The 20592-nt window shown below is 50.4% G+C and overlaps 1 protein-coding gene across 1 annotated transcript in view; it reads right to left on the minus strand.

Annotated features, from left to right (window-relative positions):
* GABBR2 (gamma-aminobutyric acid type B receptor subunit 2) overlaps positions 1-20592 on the minus strand; it is a 340480-nt gene that overhangs the window by 57989 nt on the left and 261899 nt on the right. Inside the window, exon 12 of the mRNA XM_090274483.1 lies at positions 4047-4154. Coding sequence (XP_090130609.1) covers positions 4047-4154 — 108 coding nt within the window. The remainder of the gene's footprint in view (positions 1-4046; positions 4155-20592) is intronic.

Genomic DNA, 20592 nt, shown 5'->3' on the forward strand with positions numbered 1-20592 from the left:
GGGACTGTGTGAACGGTGTCCCCCAAAGTTGCACAATACAGTGGCCCTGCCTTCCTGCCATCGCTCAAAGCATCGACAACTGATGCTTTGGTGACGCTGTCAAAAGCCCTCTCTTGGCAGTTTCCCCAAGCAGAGCCTGGAGGGAGATCTGAGTTGCTGTCCCTATGCAGCATCAAGTCATGGTTGTAGTGAACTCACTTCGTCCTCAAAAACCCCACCTGCCCCCTGAGGAAGGTCTCACTGCTGACTGCTCTCATCTCAGCGCTTAAGTTAGGTCCTAGGAAGAGTCAGAATAAAGATCATAATAAGGATTCTCCATTCAAGATTTTATGGCTGATCTTTAGGAAAAAAAGGCAACATGCTGTACAAATACTAAATTTGGAAGCACCGAGTCACCACCTGGCAATAGACTTCTCTTCTTTCAGCGTCTTTAACAACAGGGCCGTATGGGTGCAGTTCGTGCACGTGCGTGTGGGGAGGGCATGCCATTGTGGGTGGAGGGAGAAGAAGGGGGAGCCGGGGAAAGAAGAAAAGGATCAAAAGGCTGTACGAAAAAAAGTGTGGGGTTCCATTTACAAATTTATGTAAATCTAGTGTGCATGTCAGTTAAAAAAATTAGGGGGCTTACTTTAATTTTAAAAAGTCTAAACTTAAAAAACCAATAAAATAAAACAATAAAAACCAATCTTGGCTATACAAAAACTTGGAATCATGGAGAATTCAGTCCCACTTTTGACCTGCAACTATCACAATTCTTTCAAAACAATCTGGTTCCCAGATTCTGACCTGTGTGTGATATAAACTTCTCTTCTACACTTTTAACTTCCTCTGATTTGGTTGATAAACGCAATACTGCTAAAGTTCTCCTGGAATATCTAGAGAGCCTAGAGCAAGAAGTTTCTCGTGCTGGGATGGTATGGCTCATCTGGCCTTAATCGTTTTCACAACAGATGAAACTGGTGACCACGTCTGTACTCAGAGCCTTTGGCAGTTTCCCAGATGAGACCCTCCCCTGGACCCCTGGGCCCTCCAGCAGCTGGAGCCCCTCAGTTGCCCAGACCCCCAGGGGTGCAACAGCAGGTGCCCCGGCCTCAGGCATGCAGCAGGACGTGGCCACATCACAGCTCTGCCTCTGGGGGCTTGCAGACAACTGAACTCCTAGTTTCCTTGACGTGGTCTGTCCATTGTTGCCAGACAGTCAGAGTGCCCTTGCTCACTGATCACATGAGAAACGGAACACAAAGGCTGGTTATGACAGATCACAATATGGACGAATCACCTGTTGGCAGAGAGGAATCAACACTGCGAGTTGTCAAAGCCAGGATGGAGTTGTCCTAAGTGGCAGAGTCTCTCTCTAACCAGAGCCACAGAGCAGAAGAGCCCAGGAAGTCCCTTGGTGTCTCTCAAACTTTGCCTGGCATCAGTGTCTCTGGGAAGGGCAGGTGACAAACAGACTCCTGGGCTCCAACTCAGGATTCTTAGGGCTGGGGCGGGGGTAGGCGGTGGGAGTGGGAATCCGGATTTCTAGCAGGGTCCTAGATGATGCTGATGGTGCTGCTGTGGCTGGTCCAGCCCTCGCTCCGTGTAGCCTTGATCTAGACCAGAGATCTTCCACCCTGGCTGTCTGTTAGTATTCCCTGGGAAAACCCCAAAACTCCTGATACTCAGCCCCAGCCCTGGAGTTTGGTTTCAACTGGCCTGGGCTGGGTTACTTCTTGTAATGTGCAGACAGGGCTGAGAAGGATGGGTAGCCAGGCTTCTCCTCTTCCAGACAGAAGGAAGTAGTTACAAATGCTGCTGAGGCCCAGAGAGGGAAGGGGCCCCACAGGTAAGCACAGGCAGTGGTGGCCAAATGGGGCTCTTTCCTTCCTCTAAAAGCAGCCTGCAGTTTTCATAAGGTGGCTGAGCGTGGGTCAGGGGACAGAGAAGGGTGGGTACCCCCACTCCAATTTGCAGGGGAGCTCCTAAGCAGCCCTGGCAGTGAAAAAGGCGGGTGGTGAGGATGACGAGTGAGGCAGAATCACAGCTCAGGAAACAATTGCATTTCAAGAGATCCCCATTTTATAGACCAGGAAATGGAGAACCTGAGAGATGAAGGGATTTGCCCGAAGTCCCATGGCAGGTCTGTGGTGAAGCAGGGAGTGGACGCCTGCTCTCCTGCCTTGTCTGCCGCACCCCCTGCCTTGGGCACACCTGCTGTCTGCCACAGGTGCCAGGGCTCAGAACCCAGGGGCCGGATGGGAAACGCAAGTTTGGGGAGAAGAATTGCAACAATAGGTACCACGTTCCAAAGTGGGATGAGACCACAATGTGGGATCTGCAGAGATGTCTGTAAACAGGCTATACCCACATCAGGGGTTTAAAAAGTGACTTGTCATGATGTTCTGAGATCCTCCCTCAGGTGAGAGGACAGGGGATGGAGTGGGGATGGTTCCTCCTTGACCTCAAATCAAGAGAGAGGATCAAGAGAGAGGCTTTAAGAAAAGCACTCAGGGAGCTTGATTGATAGGGGTCCCAGTAGCCTGGGGGACCTAATGAACTGATGCCTGACTGTTGTCTGAGAAACCTACTAGGGGATGACAGGCTGGCCAGCTGCCCTTCAGCTGGGGAGGGGGTACAGAGGGACAGCTGACATAGTGGGATCAACTTGAAACCTGCAAGACTGTAGGAGCAGAGGACGCAGGAGCACCTCCTGCAGAGCAGATGTGGCCCACAGTGCAAGGGAGGGCTTGTGGCCCTGCACAAGACAAGCTGTGGGGCAGGGGGGCAGGGGGGGCAGGGTGAGTCCGGGAGTGGGGAACCACCAGATGCTCAGGGGTGGAGGCAGAAGCCATAGTGGCCAACCGGCGGAGCATTTCACCCGTGGCAAGAGCACTGCTGGAGAGAGTCCCAGTAGTGGGGGCTTTGAGAACCCCACAAAAACATCCAGGAGGGTCTAAAGGGCCTGCTTAGCTCCTGCAAGGCACAGCAAGCCCAATGCCAGCTGCTGGCAATGAAGGTCATTCCTGCCCCTTCCACTACCCCAAGCTCCAACTCTGGAGGGTTCAGTATCCTTGGGAATGGGATGATGGGGAAAAACTCAGGCTGGCAAAAGGGAAGAGCAGCCCACCTGTACCCCCTTTCTCAGGGCAGGTGGCAGGCCTGCCACAGGCCTGAGCTGGCCAGGGGGAAGCTGTGCTTCTGAATGCACTTTCAAGTTTGGGATATTCTGATGGACTCCTCATATTAGTTGCAGACCAGAGGACCTTCAAAGTCATGAGGTTTCTCCAAATTTTGTCCAGGAGCAAGGGGGGAAGAGCACCACTGGAAGAGTTAAAAGGACAGTGGTGGAGAAAGTTCCTCTCTGATACACCCCAAGAGTCAAGCTTAGTCAGTGTGTTGGTTACACCCAACCACATCGGTGGCCATGCTTTCTACTCACATGAAGGCAGAACTCCTCTTTGAACACGGAACAATTAAGTCAGGTCCCTGCCCTGTGTCCCTCCCCTCTTTCAAGGACTCCCAGTGCCCAAAAGTTGAAGTTCAGATTCCTTACCATGGCTCCTGCCTTCCCCTGGAGCCTCTCCTTGCACCCTGTCCCCACAAACACTGTGCCTCAGCCACAATGAACCTCTGTCAGCAACATGTATACTTTCCTGGTGCACACCGCCCCCCGCCTCCATCCCCCCGGCCCCATGCCCACCAGGCCTCTGCACACAGTTCCCTCTACAGGGCTCAAAAACTTCTTAGCCTCTGCCTAGCTAATCACCACTCACCCTCCAGGTCTAAGCAAGGTGACACTTCTTACATGAAGCCTTCCCCTAGTGCTTATACTCCAGTACCCTCCCCCTTATGTCCCTGACCAGCCAGTATCATTGTGCATTGGAAACCCCTCATTAACTGATTTCCCCAGGTGGGTGAAGGTGTAGTGGGGGCAGAGTGGGGCAGAGTGGGGCAGGGGATTGTGTTTATCCCAGTGCCTGGCACATAGTAGGTTTTTAATAAATACTAGTTAAATAAATGCTAATGGAGGACTGCAGATGCCTTGAAACAGAAGGAGTGATTACCTTCTTCTTCATTTTCACGTTTTTGAAGATGGCGTGGACCCTCCATGTCTTTGCAAACATCGCCCCGAAGGCTGTTGTGTAGCCCACAGTAAGAATCCAGGTCCTGACCTAGAGGCCATGAGAAAACACAAGCATGAATATCTCCTAGGTGGACCAGACTTGTCATTGATGAGAGTATCCCAACAGGGGGACTCTAGGCGATGGGCACAGACACTCTACCTGTCATAGAGTTTTACTAGCACCAACAGTCTTTCAATCACATTTCAATCTGACAGACATTTAGTTCTATCAGCCCTTGCCCGACCCAGGGCCCTGGGCACAGAGGCAACGGGGATTCCAATCCTGCCTTCGGTGGGCCCCCAAGGAAGTTAGCCATTGAGAGAGGCATGGAGGGTCCCAGGATCATCGAGAGATCAGTCACCGAGGGTGACAGACAAGCCCTCTGGCCTTCCCTCTTCCATTCTTTCCTTGAGTGTCCCATGTGGGGAACAATGTAATCGCTGCCTTCTCTGTCCCTTCACCTGCATCTACAGGAGATCAGGTGGCCCCAGGAATCTCTTCTGTGGGACTCCTGGGTCCTTGTTGTGAGCAGGGGTGAAGGAAGGCACAGAGCCACAGGGGCTGAGACTGGGCAGGTGAGTGAGGCTGCTGTGGGGCTTCTCCAGGGCTCGGCAAACCCTTGAGAACAGGACAGGCCTCGGCCAGAGCTGGCCCTGGGGGACACCCAACTGGCAGCTGTACCTAGGCCAGCTCCAGACCATCATGAGGAGCTGCTCAGTTAGGGAGAATGGCTGGAGGAAAAGGGCTATGACCTTCCCACTCTCCCCAGGAGCCTGTTTCCTCAGGTGTTTGGAGAAAGAGAGGAGCAGATGCTGCCTGGATCTTGCTGCGCAGACCTCCCCTGCCCACCATGGTCAGGCCGCTTGGCTCCTACTGCACTGTGTGACCTCAGCTCAGCAGTCTGGTTACTCAGTGCTAGGGCGGCCGGCCTGGCCCTGAGCCCACATGGGACCATGGAGACTAGGGCCCTGTATGGCTCTTGCCTATACCCCAGGACAAAAAAGTGCGCCATCCTCAGCCCTGGGCTGGTGGCTGATGGGAATTACCAGCCTTGATAGGAGCCAATAGCCTGGATCCCAGCAGGCTGGGAAGGGCAGTTACCATGTGTTAAGGTTCGGGAGCCCCCCGGATGCCCATTCCCTGCCTGCTCCACCATCCTGGCCAGATCCCGGCCTCTCTAGACTTCACCCTCACTAACTGGACTGGACACCCTCCAATAACCAGGACACTCGCCTAGCTCCAACCTGGGCCCCACGTCATGGCCTAGCCCTGGGCTGTGTGCCACTGGGGCCTCCTGCTCACTGGGACAAAAAAAAAAAAAAAGTGAAAAAGAAAAACATGTGCTCTGGGAACTCTAGTTCTAGGCTTGGTTTTTCCTTTGCCTTTTCTCAGCTCTGTTGAGCTAAATTTCCCCTCAAAAGTCCCCACCTGCCTCAGCTGAACACAGCAAGAAGGTGGATGTGGTGAGAGAGAGGGAGAGAGAGAGAGAGAGCCAGGCCAGGCCCTTGGTGTCCAGAGGAATTGGATGCACCAGTTTAGCCCAGTCCAGGTTTGCCATTATCACATGCAGGAAGTTCCCAAACACATTCCAGCCACGTCCCTTCATGGACCCCCTTCACTCTGCCTTTCTAGAAACTTGGATCTCCAGCTTTTCAGAGACAAAACACTTCCCCTTTCTACTTTATTTGTGAAAACAGATACTGGCTGGATAGACTGTAAAGCTGACTCCCTAAGTCCAGGAAGGACAACAGCATTATAGTTATTTTTCAGAAACATGGACATGTAAGGTGTGAATGCTGACAATGTACAGGTGGGCACTTACCCATTAAAAAAAAAATCAAAAGGAGAAATTAGACAGGCAAGAATGAATCACAGTGCTTTAGAGAAGGCACAGGATGGCCACATTATTACCCATATTATAATGTGAGTATACAAGAAAAGTAAACAGAACAGAGAGGGGGAGGAGCCAATTATTGCACATTTAGATGAGCTCATTCGGTGACCAGATTGTACATTCCCAGTCTGTTAAAGTTGCATCTCATTCCTTCATTTGTTCCGTCCTTCTTATGCTCACTCATAAGTACAGACACTCCTCCACTTATGCAGTGGGGTTATGTCCTGAGAAACCTGTTAAAAATATTGTAAGCTGAAAATACACTTAATACATCCAACCTACGGAACATCATAGTTTAGCCTAGCCTACCTTAAATGTGTTCAGGACACTCACATTAGCCTACATTGGGCAAAATCATCTTGCTGCTGCTGCCCAGCATCGTGAGGGAGTATTGAACCACATATCGTTAGCCCAGGAAAAGATCAAAATTCAAAATTTGAAGTAGGTCTCTATTGAATGGGGATTGCTTTTGCATCATCGTAAAGTTGAAAAATCCTAAGTCCAGACCACTATAAGTCAAAGACTATATTATTAGACCAGAGGCTAAGTATATATGACAAAAACAAACAAATAAACAAAACAACAAAAACCAGGGTGATTTTTTTCTGAAGCCACCAGTTGAATGAGATGACCACTTTGCAGATAAAGAAGCTGAGACTCGGCATTTAGAATACGCGTATTTCTCTCAACCAGGCCCCAAGCTCCAGCCAGAGCTGAGCCTGGGACTCAGCACCTTGTCCCAGACCAGCCTCTCTCCACCATGTCATGCTCCCTCCCCCCTCAAACGGAGTCTCCATAGCCCAGATCAGGTTCATCCATGCCCAGGAGTCAGCTGTCAAAGAGACAGGGCACACCCGGGGGGCTGAGCAGCCTGAGAACACTCCTGGGTGGTCTTAACACACTTTCAAAGCGAACAGGTTGCCACGATTGTTAAGACCAATGGCTTCGTGCATTTTTGTTCTCTTACCAGGAAAACAATTTCAACATGAACATGCACAGAACATGGACATTTTAAAAAGATGGCAAAGATGAAGTAATATCATTATTTTTACCTCGTCGTGTGGCTGACAAAGGTCTTTTATTTCACCTACAAGTGTCACTGCAGTGCACTTAGCATTATTGTATTTGCTTTGATTTGTGGGTTTTTCTTTTTTTACGTAATCATTTCCAGGCCACTTGTCTATTTTGTGAGGACTAAAGTCATTAAGACACAGTAATAGAAATGAGTTAAATTAGTTAAAACTCAATAATATAAATTTAACCTGGCATCTGGGAACTGCAATATCCTGCCATAAATTGAAAGCTAAGAACGGTCGAGGATTTCCTGGGCAGACAAGAGTCACAGGCACAGCAGACTGTGCCCTTAGGAGGGCCCGTGGGCACGGCTGGCCCTTAAGCTGCTGTCTGCAAACCTGGATTTAGGGAGGGGTCCCACCATTCCCTCAATGGTAAGCATGACTGCACCAGAACAGTTTGTGCAAACAACGTGGTTTATGCCACACACCTGCTTTCCCGCCGGGAGCCTGGGATTTGGTATGTGTTAGGCAGAGGGAGCCTAGGTGACCTGCCCCTGATGATCACCCTGAGGGGCACTGAGTGCCTAGTGGGCTTTCCTGGCAGACAACACTTGACACGTGTTGTCACAGTTTTTTGCTGGAGAATTAAGTGCGTCCTGTGCGACTCCACCCGGAGAGGCTTTTGGAAGCTTGCACCTGGTTTCCCCGGTCTTTGACCCACGTGCCTTTTCCCTTTGCTGACTGTTCTTCATATTCTTTCGCTGTGATAAATCATTGCTGTGAGTACAACTACATGCTGAACCCTCCTAGTGAATTACTCAACTGGGGGTTGTCTTGGGGACCCTCACCACGACGCCCCACTGCTCTCTGGTGTAACAAACTGACCGACCGCTCTGTTCTCAGGAGAGCTCCTGCCTCAAGACCACCAGACGGAGCGACTGAGCCGGGGCTCTGGGCCACGTAGTAAATATTAGTAAAGCTTAATTGCTTTCATTTTTTTCTACATGAAAAGTAAATAAAACCTGTAATATATTTTTCCCCAGGATGATTCCAGTGGCTTCACACCCTGTTTGGAGAGACAGCTCTTCAGACAGTGATGAAACTGCGTTGGAGAAAAGACTTGGAAGCAGGAGAGGGGACCCCCCCCTCCCCCACGCCCAGAGCTGCCCACCCCTGGCTGGCTCTGCTCCGGGCAGCACTGGGTGAGGCCTCTGCAAAAGGGATGGGCTCGTTTTTTCTCCATTCCTCTACCACGTCTTTAAGAAGGAAATGGACCCCAGGGTTCAGTCCTGCAGCTTGAGGGGTGCTCCCTGGGTTATCACCCCCACTTTCAGGCTTCAACCACTTTTCTTGCGCTGACAATTCCCTTATCTCTGCCCCAGTTCCTCTCTCTCTTCTGAGCTCCTGACCTGCATATGCCACTGTCACTGGAGATGCAAGTGACACTTAGTTGTCCCATAAAACCTTAACTCTTCATAGCCAAAGCAGAGCCCATCCGCTTCCTGACTCAGCGAGGGGTGCCATTATCCACCTGTCCCCCAAGTCAGGGACCTGGCAGCGCCCCAGGAGTCCTTCCCGATTCTCATTCTCCTTCTGTCTCACCCACCCCCTGACCTTCTCTGTGCTCAGAGGCGGGGTCCCCTGCTAGCAGCTCCTGGGGTCCCTTGCCCTCCGGCTGGGTATGGAAGGCCCCATCAGGACAGTGGAGGGTGCGAGGAGAGAGAAGCTGGGGCACATGCTTCCTGCTGCCACCGCGTCCGTGCTCTCTGGCCATGGCTCCTCATAAAGCTCCAGTCCCCTCTGGGCTCAGGAAGACCCCCTCTCTTCACCCTTCAGACCAAGGAGTGGGGACTCTGCCTGCAGTTGCTGGGGGCCTCCGCGCCCCTGTTTGCGTCCTTAACCCCGCCCACACCTCCTTATGTGAACCTTCGGGGAGGGGGCGGGGCTCTGTCTTCTGCTGGGGTTACGCCATCTCTCTCCCACGTCTCTTGTTCGAACCCCTCCTCCCCGTTCGCACGGCACCATCCACATCAGTCATCACGAGCAGGGCCCTGCAGTCAGACCGACACGGGCTCAAGCCCTGGTTTGTCACCTGCCATCTCTGTGAACCTGCGCAGGTCCTGGAACGTCCGGAGTCTCAGTGCCGCACCTGTGAAGGGGGCACAACAATACTACTACCTCTGACTTCAGAGAGTGGCTGCGAGGGTCAGAGGAAAGAAGGCGTGTCAAGTCAGGGGTGCTTAATCAATGTCTGATTTTTGTTCACGTGCTGCTATTCACCGCTCAGCGGACCCCTGCCCGAGCCTCCAGCTAGCGGTCTCCCTGCCTCTGCCCACAGGATTAAACCCTTCGCTGCCGCAGCAAGGAGCCTTCACGTTAAACTGCAGATTCTTAGCTGGGTGCGGCCCCCACCACCCCAACACCTGTCTTGCCACCCCCCACAGGGCACTTCACACCTAGGCAGCTGCATGCTGCTTCAAGGTTCCTCACACACCACAGGGCTCACGCTGCCAGGCCTGGCGCCAGCTGTTTCCTGCACTCAGCATGCCATTCCTCTTTTTATCTCCTTCACAGTTCTCATTTGTCCTCCAAAATCTAAACCATAGGCCACCTCCTCTGAGAAGCCCTCCCGGACCTCGTAGGGAGGTCAAGGCTGCCTCCTCCTTGGGACTTCTGCCCTCACACAGGTGCCTGCTGTGCTGGTCATGCTGAGATGACATCTCCATGTTCACCCATCTGCCTCTCCCAGGAGAGGCTGTTACTGGGAGGCAGAGCCTGCCTTGCCCCCCTTTAGATCTCGGGAGCCAGCACTGAGGGGTGATCAGCCTGGGTGGGCCACAGAAAGAGGCAATAAGCGCTTTGTCATAAGAAACGGGCAAGTAGAGCAGAGCAAGCACAAAGCAGAAAGATCGGGGGACTGGAGCATTCAATTGCAAAAGAGGCCGTGCTCAGGGTCTGAGCTGCCTCCTCCCCCACCCCCAGCACTGTGATGGGAGCGGCTGTCTGTGAGGAATTGAGCTCCCTGTCACTCCACATATTCAAGCAGAGCCTGGTAGAGCCCCCATCAGGGTGTTGTAGGGGCATTTCCTGCACTGAGGGAGGTTTTATTTAATGGAGTCCCAGTTGTCTCCTTTCTCTGTGGTGTTATGAGGCCAAATAAACTAGAAGGTTCTAAGGGGCTCTAATGATTCTGTTTCTAATATGTTGCCTCTACTACAAGTCTCTCCAGATTCATCAACACGAGACACACAGCTCCTTTGTTTTTATCTCCCAAAGTCTTAAACTTATTTACTCTTCTGATGTTAACATCGTCCCTTTTCCCTCCTCAGCCATAAAGTCCTCAGGCCGCCCTGCACACTGCCCTGAAGGCATATATCCTTGGGAGGGGGAGGGGGAGATGGAGGGGGAAGGAGGAGGGGAGGGGGAGAGGGAGAACTTGAGGCAGGCAATGCCAGTCACAGTCTCAACCATGAAAGAGGAAAAAAAAAAAAAACAAAAAAAAAAACAATTAGAGCAAATCTCCAAATGGAAGGAAAAAATCTATGCCCGGAACAATTGTGCTCAGCTGCTTGTTCAATTGATTTTCAGAAGGGCTGCCTGGCAGAGAGAAGGGCTTTCATCGCTCTTTGGGGGATCAGCAGGAAAACGGACACACAGCTTCTCTGGTAGGTCTGTTCTGACAGGGAACTGGAGATGCTCTGGGCCTCCCGTGACCACAGAGGCATGTGGGCCCCAGGACAGGAAGTCAGACAGCCGTGGATGAAGCCCTGGTGGCTGGCAGGATACTGGGAGGGGACAGGGAGGGCAGAGAGCCTCCTTCCTGCTGTCCAAGGTTCTGAAAGGGGCCTTGCGTTTCATTCCGACAGCTCACCCCAGGCAATCACTAGTGAGAGGGCAAGGAAGGAAGACCCAGACTGCCCAAAAGCAAGCTCCAGACCGCTGTTATTTATGAAGTCAGGGGAGTGGGGGAAGGCATGTACCCTGAAGCTGAAAGACCTGGCTTCAGCCTGGGGTCCCTTGTCTTCCTGGGCAGGGGGTGGTGGAGAGATTTGGTATGTGTACCAAGGCAATAAATCTCAGAAGAACGCATTCTATAAATAGCTCTAGAGACCTTGTCTTGCCCAGGGTCCTTTAAGTAAGGTCTGCACAGAAAATGCCCCCTAGGATTTAGAGTACAGCACAGTCGTTCTGGGGAAACAATTCAGGGAGCCATGGAGAGTCTGGGCACACACAGGGGTACTCTGGCACCCCAGTCAGGGCCAGTGAGGCATTTTAGGAGTTTTAGGGCCCATACGAGAAAGTCCTCCTTTTGGGAAGGAGGCATTGCTGAGAGGTACTCCCATGGGAGCCTTTTGGACAGAACCCCCTCCTGTTGGCCCTCCCAGCCAGAGAACGTATCAGGCCACAAGCCGAAATTCAGCTCCCAGCACCCCAGATGCCAACACTCTGTGCAGTGCACAAAATGCACACTGCCCTCGGTGGCCTTGGCTCATGTGACCAAACAACGCAGAGTGGGAAGAGAGGCCTTTTCCTCCCCCCATGACCCCAGCAGGTGCCTTGGCCACTGGAGGTGGGGGAGTTTTCTGCAGGTGTGACACTCTCAACACAGGCAGTGACAGCAGGTGTGGGGGTGTGCTGGGGAGGGGACTGATGTGCGTCTTCAGGCAGCTCTGTGGACTAAGACGTGGATGAGTGGGTGCCAGGGCAAGAGAGGAAGGAGAGGGTGGGTGTATCATGGTGACCACACTTACCGTGAGATTTGTGGGCAAGTAAGAGGCAGCTTTTAGGACTTCCAGAAATAACTGTAGCTCATACTGAGAGGTTCACTATTTTAAGTCTTCCCTGATTGGTCCCTTTGCTCTGGCCTCACTGCCTCTCCTAGGTCTGTCTCTATCAGGGCATACAACATGCTGACCAGGAGTTATTTGTTTACCTACAGTTTCCAGTCTACACTGCCAGCTCTCCGAAGGCAGCGATCTATGTAGTCCAGCCCTGTGCCTACAGGCTCTGGCATAGAGTAGTGCATTAGCAATGTTATCACAGACATGAATGAATTAGGCCTGAGACTTCCAGTCAAGATGGAGGTGTAGGCAGACTCAGCTCACCTCCTTGCACAACCACATCAAAATTAAAACTAAAATATAGAACAACTGTCACTCAGAACTGTGAGAAATTGAGTTGAAAAGAAGTCAGATAACTATAGAATTAAAGAAACCACATCCATGCAGACTGGTAGGAGGGGCGCAGACGTGGAGCAGGCTGGTCTGTCACCCACGTGTGGTGGATAAAAATTCAGGAGGGATGTCTCTGGAGCGGAGAGTCCCAGCCACACACCAGGCATTCCCCCCCCACCCCCCCAGCACAGGGTTCCAGTGCTAGGAAGATAAGTTCCCACAACTTCAAAAACCAGACAGGATTGAGTTGGTGGAAGAAACTGCTGGAACCCCAAGCAGTTCCTCTTAAAAAACCCGCACACAGACTCATCTACTCAAATTCACTCCCTATGAGTTCCAGGACCAGGGTAGCAGCTTGAAGAGACCAGTGACATACAGGGAGAAACTGAAGTGTCCGGCATTAAGGTGAGCAGAGGCCATTGTCCCTTTTCTAAACCCTCCCCTGACAGAGCCAGCAATCTGGTGCCATAACTGAGACTCCATCAACTTGGCTCACTGTTTGACCCACCTTGGAGATCCTCAGAGACTGTGCCCCATCCAACTTATGAGTTTACCCAAGCTGCTTTTCCATATGAATGGATGGCCTTGGCTCACAACTTCCTAAATCCCATCAAACAACGAACAGCTGACCTCAGTGAGCCCCAGGTCGGCACTAGCTGTAGCCAGCCTAGATTCACATCTTAACTCTGCGGGGGACTCTCCAAGTCTAGCACAAGTAGCAGCCCTCTCAGATTGCTTCATAGCTCAGACGGGGTGGCCCTGGGCAAAACACAGGTGGGGACTGATCTTGGCTTGCACCACCTGGGAAACCTCAGGGCCAGCACACTCTGTGGACAGCTACATAGCACATCAGAGCACCACCACCCCGCCCCTGCACAGCTGATCCTCCATGGAGGGCAGAGGTTGGTAGTAAGTGGTCACGGCCAATCTTTACAGCTGACTGGCCTGTGTAAATCCTTCCCTTTGATATACCAACAGCAACCAAGGCTCAAATACAAGAGGAGGGTGGGTGTACTCAGCCCACACAAAGGGCACACCTGGAGTACCCAACTTGGGTGATAAGGGAGGCTGTGTCACTGGACCCTAGAGGATACCTACTACATTAGGCCACACTACCAAAACACAGAGTCAAAGCAGCTCTACCTAATACATAGAAGCAAACACAGGGAGGCTGCCAAAATGAAGAGACAAAGAACATGCCTCAAAGCAAAGGACAGATCAAAACTCCAGAAAAAGAACTAAACAAAATGAAGATAAGCAATCTATCAGATACAGAGTTCAAAACACCGGTAATAAGGATGCTCAGGGAACTTAGTGAGGACCTCAACAGCATAAAAAAGATTCAACCAGAAATGAAGTATACACTAATTGAAATAAAGAACAATTTACAGGGAAACAACAGTAGAGTGGATGAAGCCAAGAATCAAATCAATGATATGGAACATAAGGAAGCAAGAAACAACCAATCAGAACAAGAAGAAGAAAAAAGTATCCAAAAAAATCAGGATACTATAAGCAGCCTCTGGGACAATGTTAGGAGGTACAACATTCACATCATAGGGGTGCCAGAAGGAAAAGAGCAAGAGCAAGGAATTGGAAATCTCTTTGAAAAAATAATAAAAGAAAACTTCCCTAATTTGGTGAAGGAAATAGACATGCAAGTCCAGGAAGCATAGAGAGTCCCAAACAAGATGGATACAAAGAGGCCCATTCTGGGACACATCATAATTAAAATGCTAACAGTTAAAGATAAAGAGAGAATCTTAAAAGCAGCAAGAGAAAAGAAGTTACCTTCAGGGGAGTTCCCATAAGACTGTCAAGAAATATTCAAAATCATGAAAAGCAGGGACTACGGCCAAGACTGCTCTACCCAGCAAAGCTATCATTTAGAATCAAAGGGCAGGTAAAGAGCTTTCCAGACAAGAAAAACTAAAGGAGTTCATCATCACCAAACCATTATTATATGAGATGTTAAAGGGACTTATTTAAGAAAGAGAAGATCAAAACCATGAACAATAAAATGGCAAAAAATACAAATCTATCAACAATTGAATCTAAAAAACAAACTAAGAAAACAAGAAGAACAGAGACAGAACCATGGATACAGAGAGTGTTTTGATGGTTGCCAGATGGGAGGGGGTGTGCAGAAATAGGTGAAGAGGTGAGGGAATTAAGAAGTACAAATAGGTAGTCCGAGAATAGCCACGGGGATATGAAGTACAGGAGAGGAAATGGAGTAGCCAAGGAACTTATATGCATGACCCATGGACATGAACAATGGTGGGGGGATTGCCTGAGAAAGGGGTGGTGGAAGTGGAGCAAAGGAGGAAAAATCAGGACAACTGTAAAAGCATAATCAATAAAATATAATTAAAAATGAATAAATTATAAGACAAGAGCCAGGAGTGGCCGACCTGAAGGTATGTGGGAAATGAGGACATAATCTGCCCATTGGCTGGAGAGTCTGGTCTCCCAGTCCCACCTTTGGAAGCCAGGGAGGCCTTCACAACTGAAGGCCTTAGATGGCTGGGGACAGAGGAGATGGGGGTGGGAAAGCCACCAGTTGGCCCAAATAGGCCCTGTCAGTGCCAGTCCCTGTGGCTGCCTCCCTCAGCTGGTCTGACCTGCCAGGCAAGGCCACCATCAAACCCTGAGGGCATCTCCCCCTGGTCTACCCTTCCGACCAGCTTCTGAAATCACACACCACTTCACCATGGCCAGCCACAAAAACATGGTATTACATTCTAAAACAGCCCCCAAACCACATGATTATGTTAGGCTATCTTTCAACTGCTTCAAAAAAGAAATCCCTTAGCAAAAAAATATCACATATACTTATGACCTTTTAACTGAAAATATCAGTAATTCCTACTAGAATTGAATTTACTCAGAGGCTAGCTGGGAGTTCCCAGGAAGCCTTTACCTTTTGAGTCAGAGTTAGAAAATCCTAGATCTCTGGGAGGGCTGGAAGAGGACATCATGCTCTCCAGTCCAGTGCCTGGGCCCCCACTGCCCATCCCTTCCCAGCAGCTGCCCACCCCGAGCCCATTCCTACACCTCCTGTGAGCAGGTGAATGGCTGCTTCAAGAACCAGAATGCAACCCTGCCTCTTGTGAGTGGACTGCCCTACAACCCCCCTCCTCCCACCCCACCCCTGTTCATGGTCACAGGACTAGGTTGTGGTGCTTCTGTTTTTCTTCCATGACAGTCTCCAACAGACAAACACAGGAATAAAGCACGGGTCCTAGTCTAGAACTCGCTGCTCCGTGGTCTGTGGATGCAGCCTCACTGTCAGCTGGGAGCTTGTTAGAGATGCGGCATCTCAGGCCTGCCCCGCCCCCAGGCCTACGAGCCAGAATTTGCCCTCACCAAGATCCCCAGTGTGTGTACACACTGAGCAGCACTGTCTGTGCAGGCAGGAGTTGGGGTGGTTACCCTTCAGGAGCATGTGGACAGTAGCTGGAAGGGGAAGGAAGGACGTGTGGGATGCTAGTAGTGGCCTGTTTCTTGATCTGGAGGCTGGATTCACAGTTGAGTTTACTTTGTGAAAACTCATTGAGCTCTATACTTATGTGTATATATCTTTACTTTACTAAAAAGTAAAAAAATAAATAAAGAAGTCGGGCTTGTCAGCCAGGGGGTGGGGCAGCTGTGAGACCGAAAGCTGAGCAGTGCTCCTCTGAGCTGACACGAGAGCAGCCCTGGGCTGAACTGGCCTCTCTTAGCGCTCACATTGGATTCTGAGGACTGATGACTCAGGTCCGAGTGCCTCAGGGATCCCATCTGTGTCATCCCCCACAGCCTGTCCCAAGGCCCTTTCAGCACGCAAGGCAGCAGAGGTAGAGTAGTAGCTTGGCTGTGACTTAGGCAGGCTCCGAGTCTGTCCCTGACCATTCTAGCAGAGCAAGACCCTGTACGGCTAGAAGTCATCATGGATATACCTACACCGAATAGAACAGCACCAGCGCCATTGTTCAGCCTTGTCTTCATCCCAAGTTTACCCTTCTTTATTAGCGCCTCTCTTAGTGATGTCCAGAGGTGAACACAAGTACCTAGCCCTAGTGCCATCATTCATTCATTCATTCACTCATTCATGTGCAAATGGCTAACATTTGCTGATCTTATTATGTGGCAGATGCTAAGTGCTTTACACACACTATCTCATTTAATCCTCACCTTGTTATTATCCCCACTCTAGAGAGGAGGAAACCAAGGTTCAGAGATGTTAAGCCACTTAAACACACAGCTGGGAAGTAGTGCAGTTGGGATTTGAACTAGAGCAATCTGACTGCAACTCTCTTATGTATGAGCCACTCTGATATATGTTGGGGATGCATCAAAAAAATGAATCAATAAATACACTAAAACCTCTGAACTATACACCTTCAAAGGGCAAATTTTTATGGTATATGATTTATATCTCAATTAAAAAAAATCTGAATGGAGAAAAATTTTGATTGGGATATATGTTGACCACAACCCTAAGAATTTAGTTGATCTGTTTCTCCTGACATAAACCAGCTTAAAATATATATATACGTATGTATATGTATATGTGTGTATATATATACATACATATATATATTTCTTGGGGAAAAAAAAGATGAATGAAATGTCTCAGATATCTTTGTAGTCCCACAGAGCTAGTTCCAAACTTCAATATTGCCACTTAGCCATGGATGACTGAGTTCGTTTTTTCCTCCTATAAAGTGGGGACAGTGAACCTGGCGGTTGTCGGGATTTGAAGCAAAGGCAGCACCTGGCAGCAAGCTGGCCTTGGGAAACCCCAGAGGAGTGTACTGAATTTCATGAGGGCACAGGCTCGGGGCAGTATTGTGGCACCATGGCCAGGAATGTCCTGAGAGTGCCTGAAGCTGTTGACACCTGCGCTCCTGGAATCCAAGACCCACCTGAGTCTCCTCCTCTTCCCTGCAGAGTCCCTTGCTACCCTCCACACTTGAGCTGGGGTTCCTGCCTCCAATTCTACAGGAAGATGGGTGCCTTTCCCCTTCCCCACCCACCTTTCTCCCTCTCTGGGCTGTCAGGGCTGGGATTCCTGCTCCAGGGCAGTGTGTAAGCTGTCATGGGGCCTTCCCACTCCCCTGGCACCCAGGCTCTGGCCCACACCCAGCTCTGTCCTCTTAGGCAGCTCTGTGCCCACAGGGGCCACGTTGCCATGGTGATTCCACTACCCACACAGTGTCCAGGGAGATAGCACGGTGTAGCTGGAGCTATTTGCAAAACTTGCTGAAATCAGGTTGGGAGGATTCCGGAAAGGGTCAGGAGGAGCGGGGGATGGGAACTAAGTGTAACTGCTTCCCCAGAAGTACCTGTGTGTGTGTGTGTGTGCATGTGCACACTTGCATATCACCTCCCTCCCCCGCCCGAGCTATAATGGTCCTTCCGAGCAGAAGCACAGCCCCTAGAGAGGCATCAACTTGTGATTGTCATAGGTTTCTTCCTGGGGCGCTGTTCATCGTTTATCTTTGTATTTAGTTTCTATACTGAATGGACTGCATTGTGACTTATATTGTTCCACATCGGAAGCTGGCTCCACGGTCTACCTTGTCCTTTGTCCTATAACATTTCCTAGAGCATACAGAGTGGGACTCCAGGAAGTTGTACTGTGATGAGGAGAAAGATGCTTTCCCCCTTCCCCTCACCCCCTCCCCACTCCCATAATCACCCTGTGTTCTAGGCAGCTTATCGGAATCATCTCATTTAACCCATGCCATGATCCTGCATTCGTTACACTCATTTCACAGATGACAACACCGAGGCTCAGGGACGCTAAGTCACTTGCCACGGCTGGAGCTAATAAGTGTGGGAGGTGGGAGAGAAACCCAGGCTGTTTGAGATCTGTGCTCACTGCACCAGGTGGCCCTGCTTCTACTTCCCTCGCCCCCTTGGTGGGAGTTTACTGGGCAGCTTTCTAGACCTGGAGAGAACAGAGAGCAAGGCAGCCAGGGGACTAAAGCAGCCGACCCCCAGAATAGCAGGTGGAGCACAACCCAAATTGCACCCATTGGGTCCTATTGTTTGGGCTCTAAACTGAAGAGCTTTCAGTTTCCCTTCCTGGGCAATATTGCGAATTATTAAAGAAATGACCCAGGCGCACCCTTGTGCCAGCCCAATTCAATCCAGAGCTGTGAATCGATGCCTTTTCCCCACAGTCATGAATGTGGGCTCCCCTCTGCAGAGCCTCCGAAACAGCCCTGACTGCAAATAAATGAATCCTCAGGGGTGGTGAGAACCAGGCCCTGATGTCCTCCCAAGAGCCCTCGTGTGCGGAGCTAATGCTGATTTGTAAAGCACTTTATGGTTTATTCATACCGCCTTGCCAGGCTTCCCAGGACAGCCTTCCCCTCGCACAAATGAGCACGACTCCCAGAATAGAATGTCAGGCTTCATTAAAAGAAAAATCCCGGGTGTGGGGGATGTCCCTTTTCTGCTCTCTAGCCTGCGTCGCCCAGTGTTTGAGGGATTCAGGTCAAACCCCAGACAGTACCTGTGCTTGGGAGCAGGGACGGGTGTCAGGAGCTTCTTTCCAGGAGGGAGGGCCTCTCCAAGGGCTGGGCCTCAAGTCTCTCTGCACCAAACACCCAAACTCAGGCCAGTGAATGTGTTACCAGGCGGCAGGCAGTGAGTGACTGGCAGACAGGGGCCCCCAGAAGGGAAAGGGTGGAGTTCTGCTGCCTCTATTTTTGGCTGGGAGACTAAGGTGGGTCCCTCAGCATTCACGGATGCACAAAGGGATCTGAGCACTGTGTACATTAGAAGTCACCAAACCAGCCCCCAGTAGCACTTTCATTATGGTCTCCTTGAACTTGGGGAGGGTGTCCCCGAACACAGAGGGAAGAGAAAATCCTTGTTCTTCTCACATAGCTCCTTCAGGGTGCCTCAGGAACAGCCCTCATTCAGGCCTCCCAGGGGCCCAGGAAAGCTGCCCCCGCCCCCCCACGGCACCCAGGAAATCGCCAGGCACTCCAGGGCACAACAATCATGCTGATGCAGAAACACAGGAGACTTAATGGGCTTCACACCTTCCCTAAAATGAGCAAGGCTTCCTTGTGCTGAAGTCAATAACCTTGTGTTATAGGGGTCACACTCTTGAGGGAAAAAAACCCACTAGTTCACAGCCACAAGGACTTTTGAGCAGCTTAGCTTCTCAGAGCTCCAGGCACCCTGAGGCCGGGCCCATGGGGCATCCGAGACTTCTGCATTCACTTTCTTAACCCCTAGAGGACAGAATAAAGCTGAGGGGCCAGTGCTGGGCTTGGAATAAAAACTCGGAATAGGAAGCTGGAACTGAGTGAGCCCTGCCGTATTTGGGGTTTTACTGTCCTCCAGTTCCACCCAGAGAAGACAGATGCCTGAGTACCCCTCGGACCTCAGCACGTGCCTGGGGTATCGGGGACATGACCACCGACTTCTCAAATGGAACTTTCAAACCAAGTAAGTGTGTTCGAAAGGTTCCATCTCTATTGCTAAACCATTAATCTTGAAGTTACTGGTAACATTAACAATTTTCTTGGCTTCATGTTAAGAGTCAGTCCAATCAAAAGTCTTCAGAAATTCAGGGAGCGTCATCACATACAACACAGGATCCCAGGGGCTTCCCTCCTTTCCACCTGCTGTCTCAGAGCACAGGGAGCCCAGGCAGCCCAGAAAGTCCAACGGGTCAGTGTGGTGACCTGCAGCAAGTATTAGGCCTCCTCTGGTGCGTTACACCGAGACTTTAGAGCCGCAAATACAACCTAAAAGAGTCTGCTTTGCAAAAAGGGGCCTACGTTGCTCTCAAACAACAAAAGAGTTGTCTCTGGATTAATATTGTCAACTCTAATTCTTGGACCATCCCTCTAGCTCTGATCTTCCAGGCAGAAAATTAGATGATATACGGCATTTGGGACAACAGAGAGAGACCCAAATGGCTCACCCAGTTTTGTTTTGTTTTGTTTTTTTCTTTTTTAAGATTTTATTTTATATTTAGAGAGAAGAGAAGGGAGGGAGAAAGAGAGGGAGAGAAACATCAACCGGCTGCCTTCCCATATGCACCCCGACCAGGGATCGAACACACAACCAGGATATATGCCCGGACCAGGAATTGAACCCACGACCCTTCAAGCCATGGGATGATGCTCCAACAAAGTCAGCTACACTGGCCAGGGCAAACCCAGTTTTTGAGAGATCACAGTAGTCTAAGTCCAGAAATAAATCTCAACTGGTCATCCTTATCTTAAAAAGTAAGCTGATGCTACTTCCCACTGAGAGTGCCACACATTTGCCAATTGCTAATATATAAACTCCTTACAATAGTAAGAACAACTGGGCAACAACAATGTAAAACATGTTAATTAATTTTGAAAATCATATTTCTAAAATATAATAGATAAGTCACACTG

This window comes from Furipterus horrens, unplaced genomic scaffold, assembly GCF_987537825.1.
Source record: "Furipterus horrens unplaced genomic scaffold, mFurHor1.1.pri manual_scaffold_4, whole genome shotgun sequence".
In the NCBI taxonomy this organism is placed as follows: Eukaryota; Metazoa; Chordata; class Mammalia; order Chiroptera; family Furipteridae; genus Furipterus; species Furipterus horrens.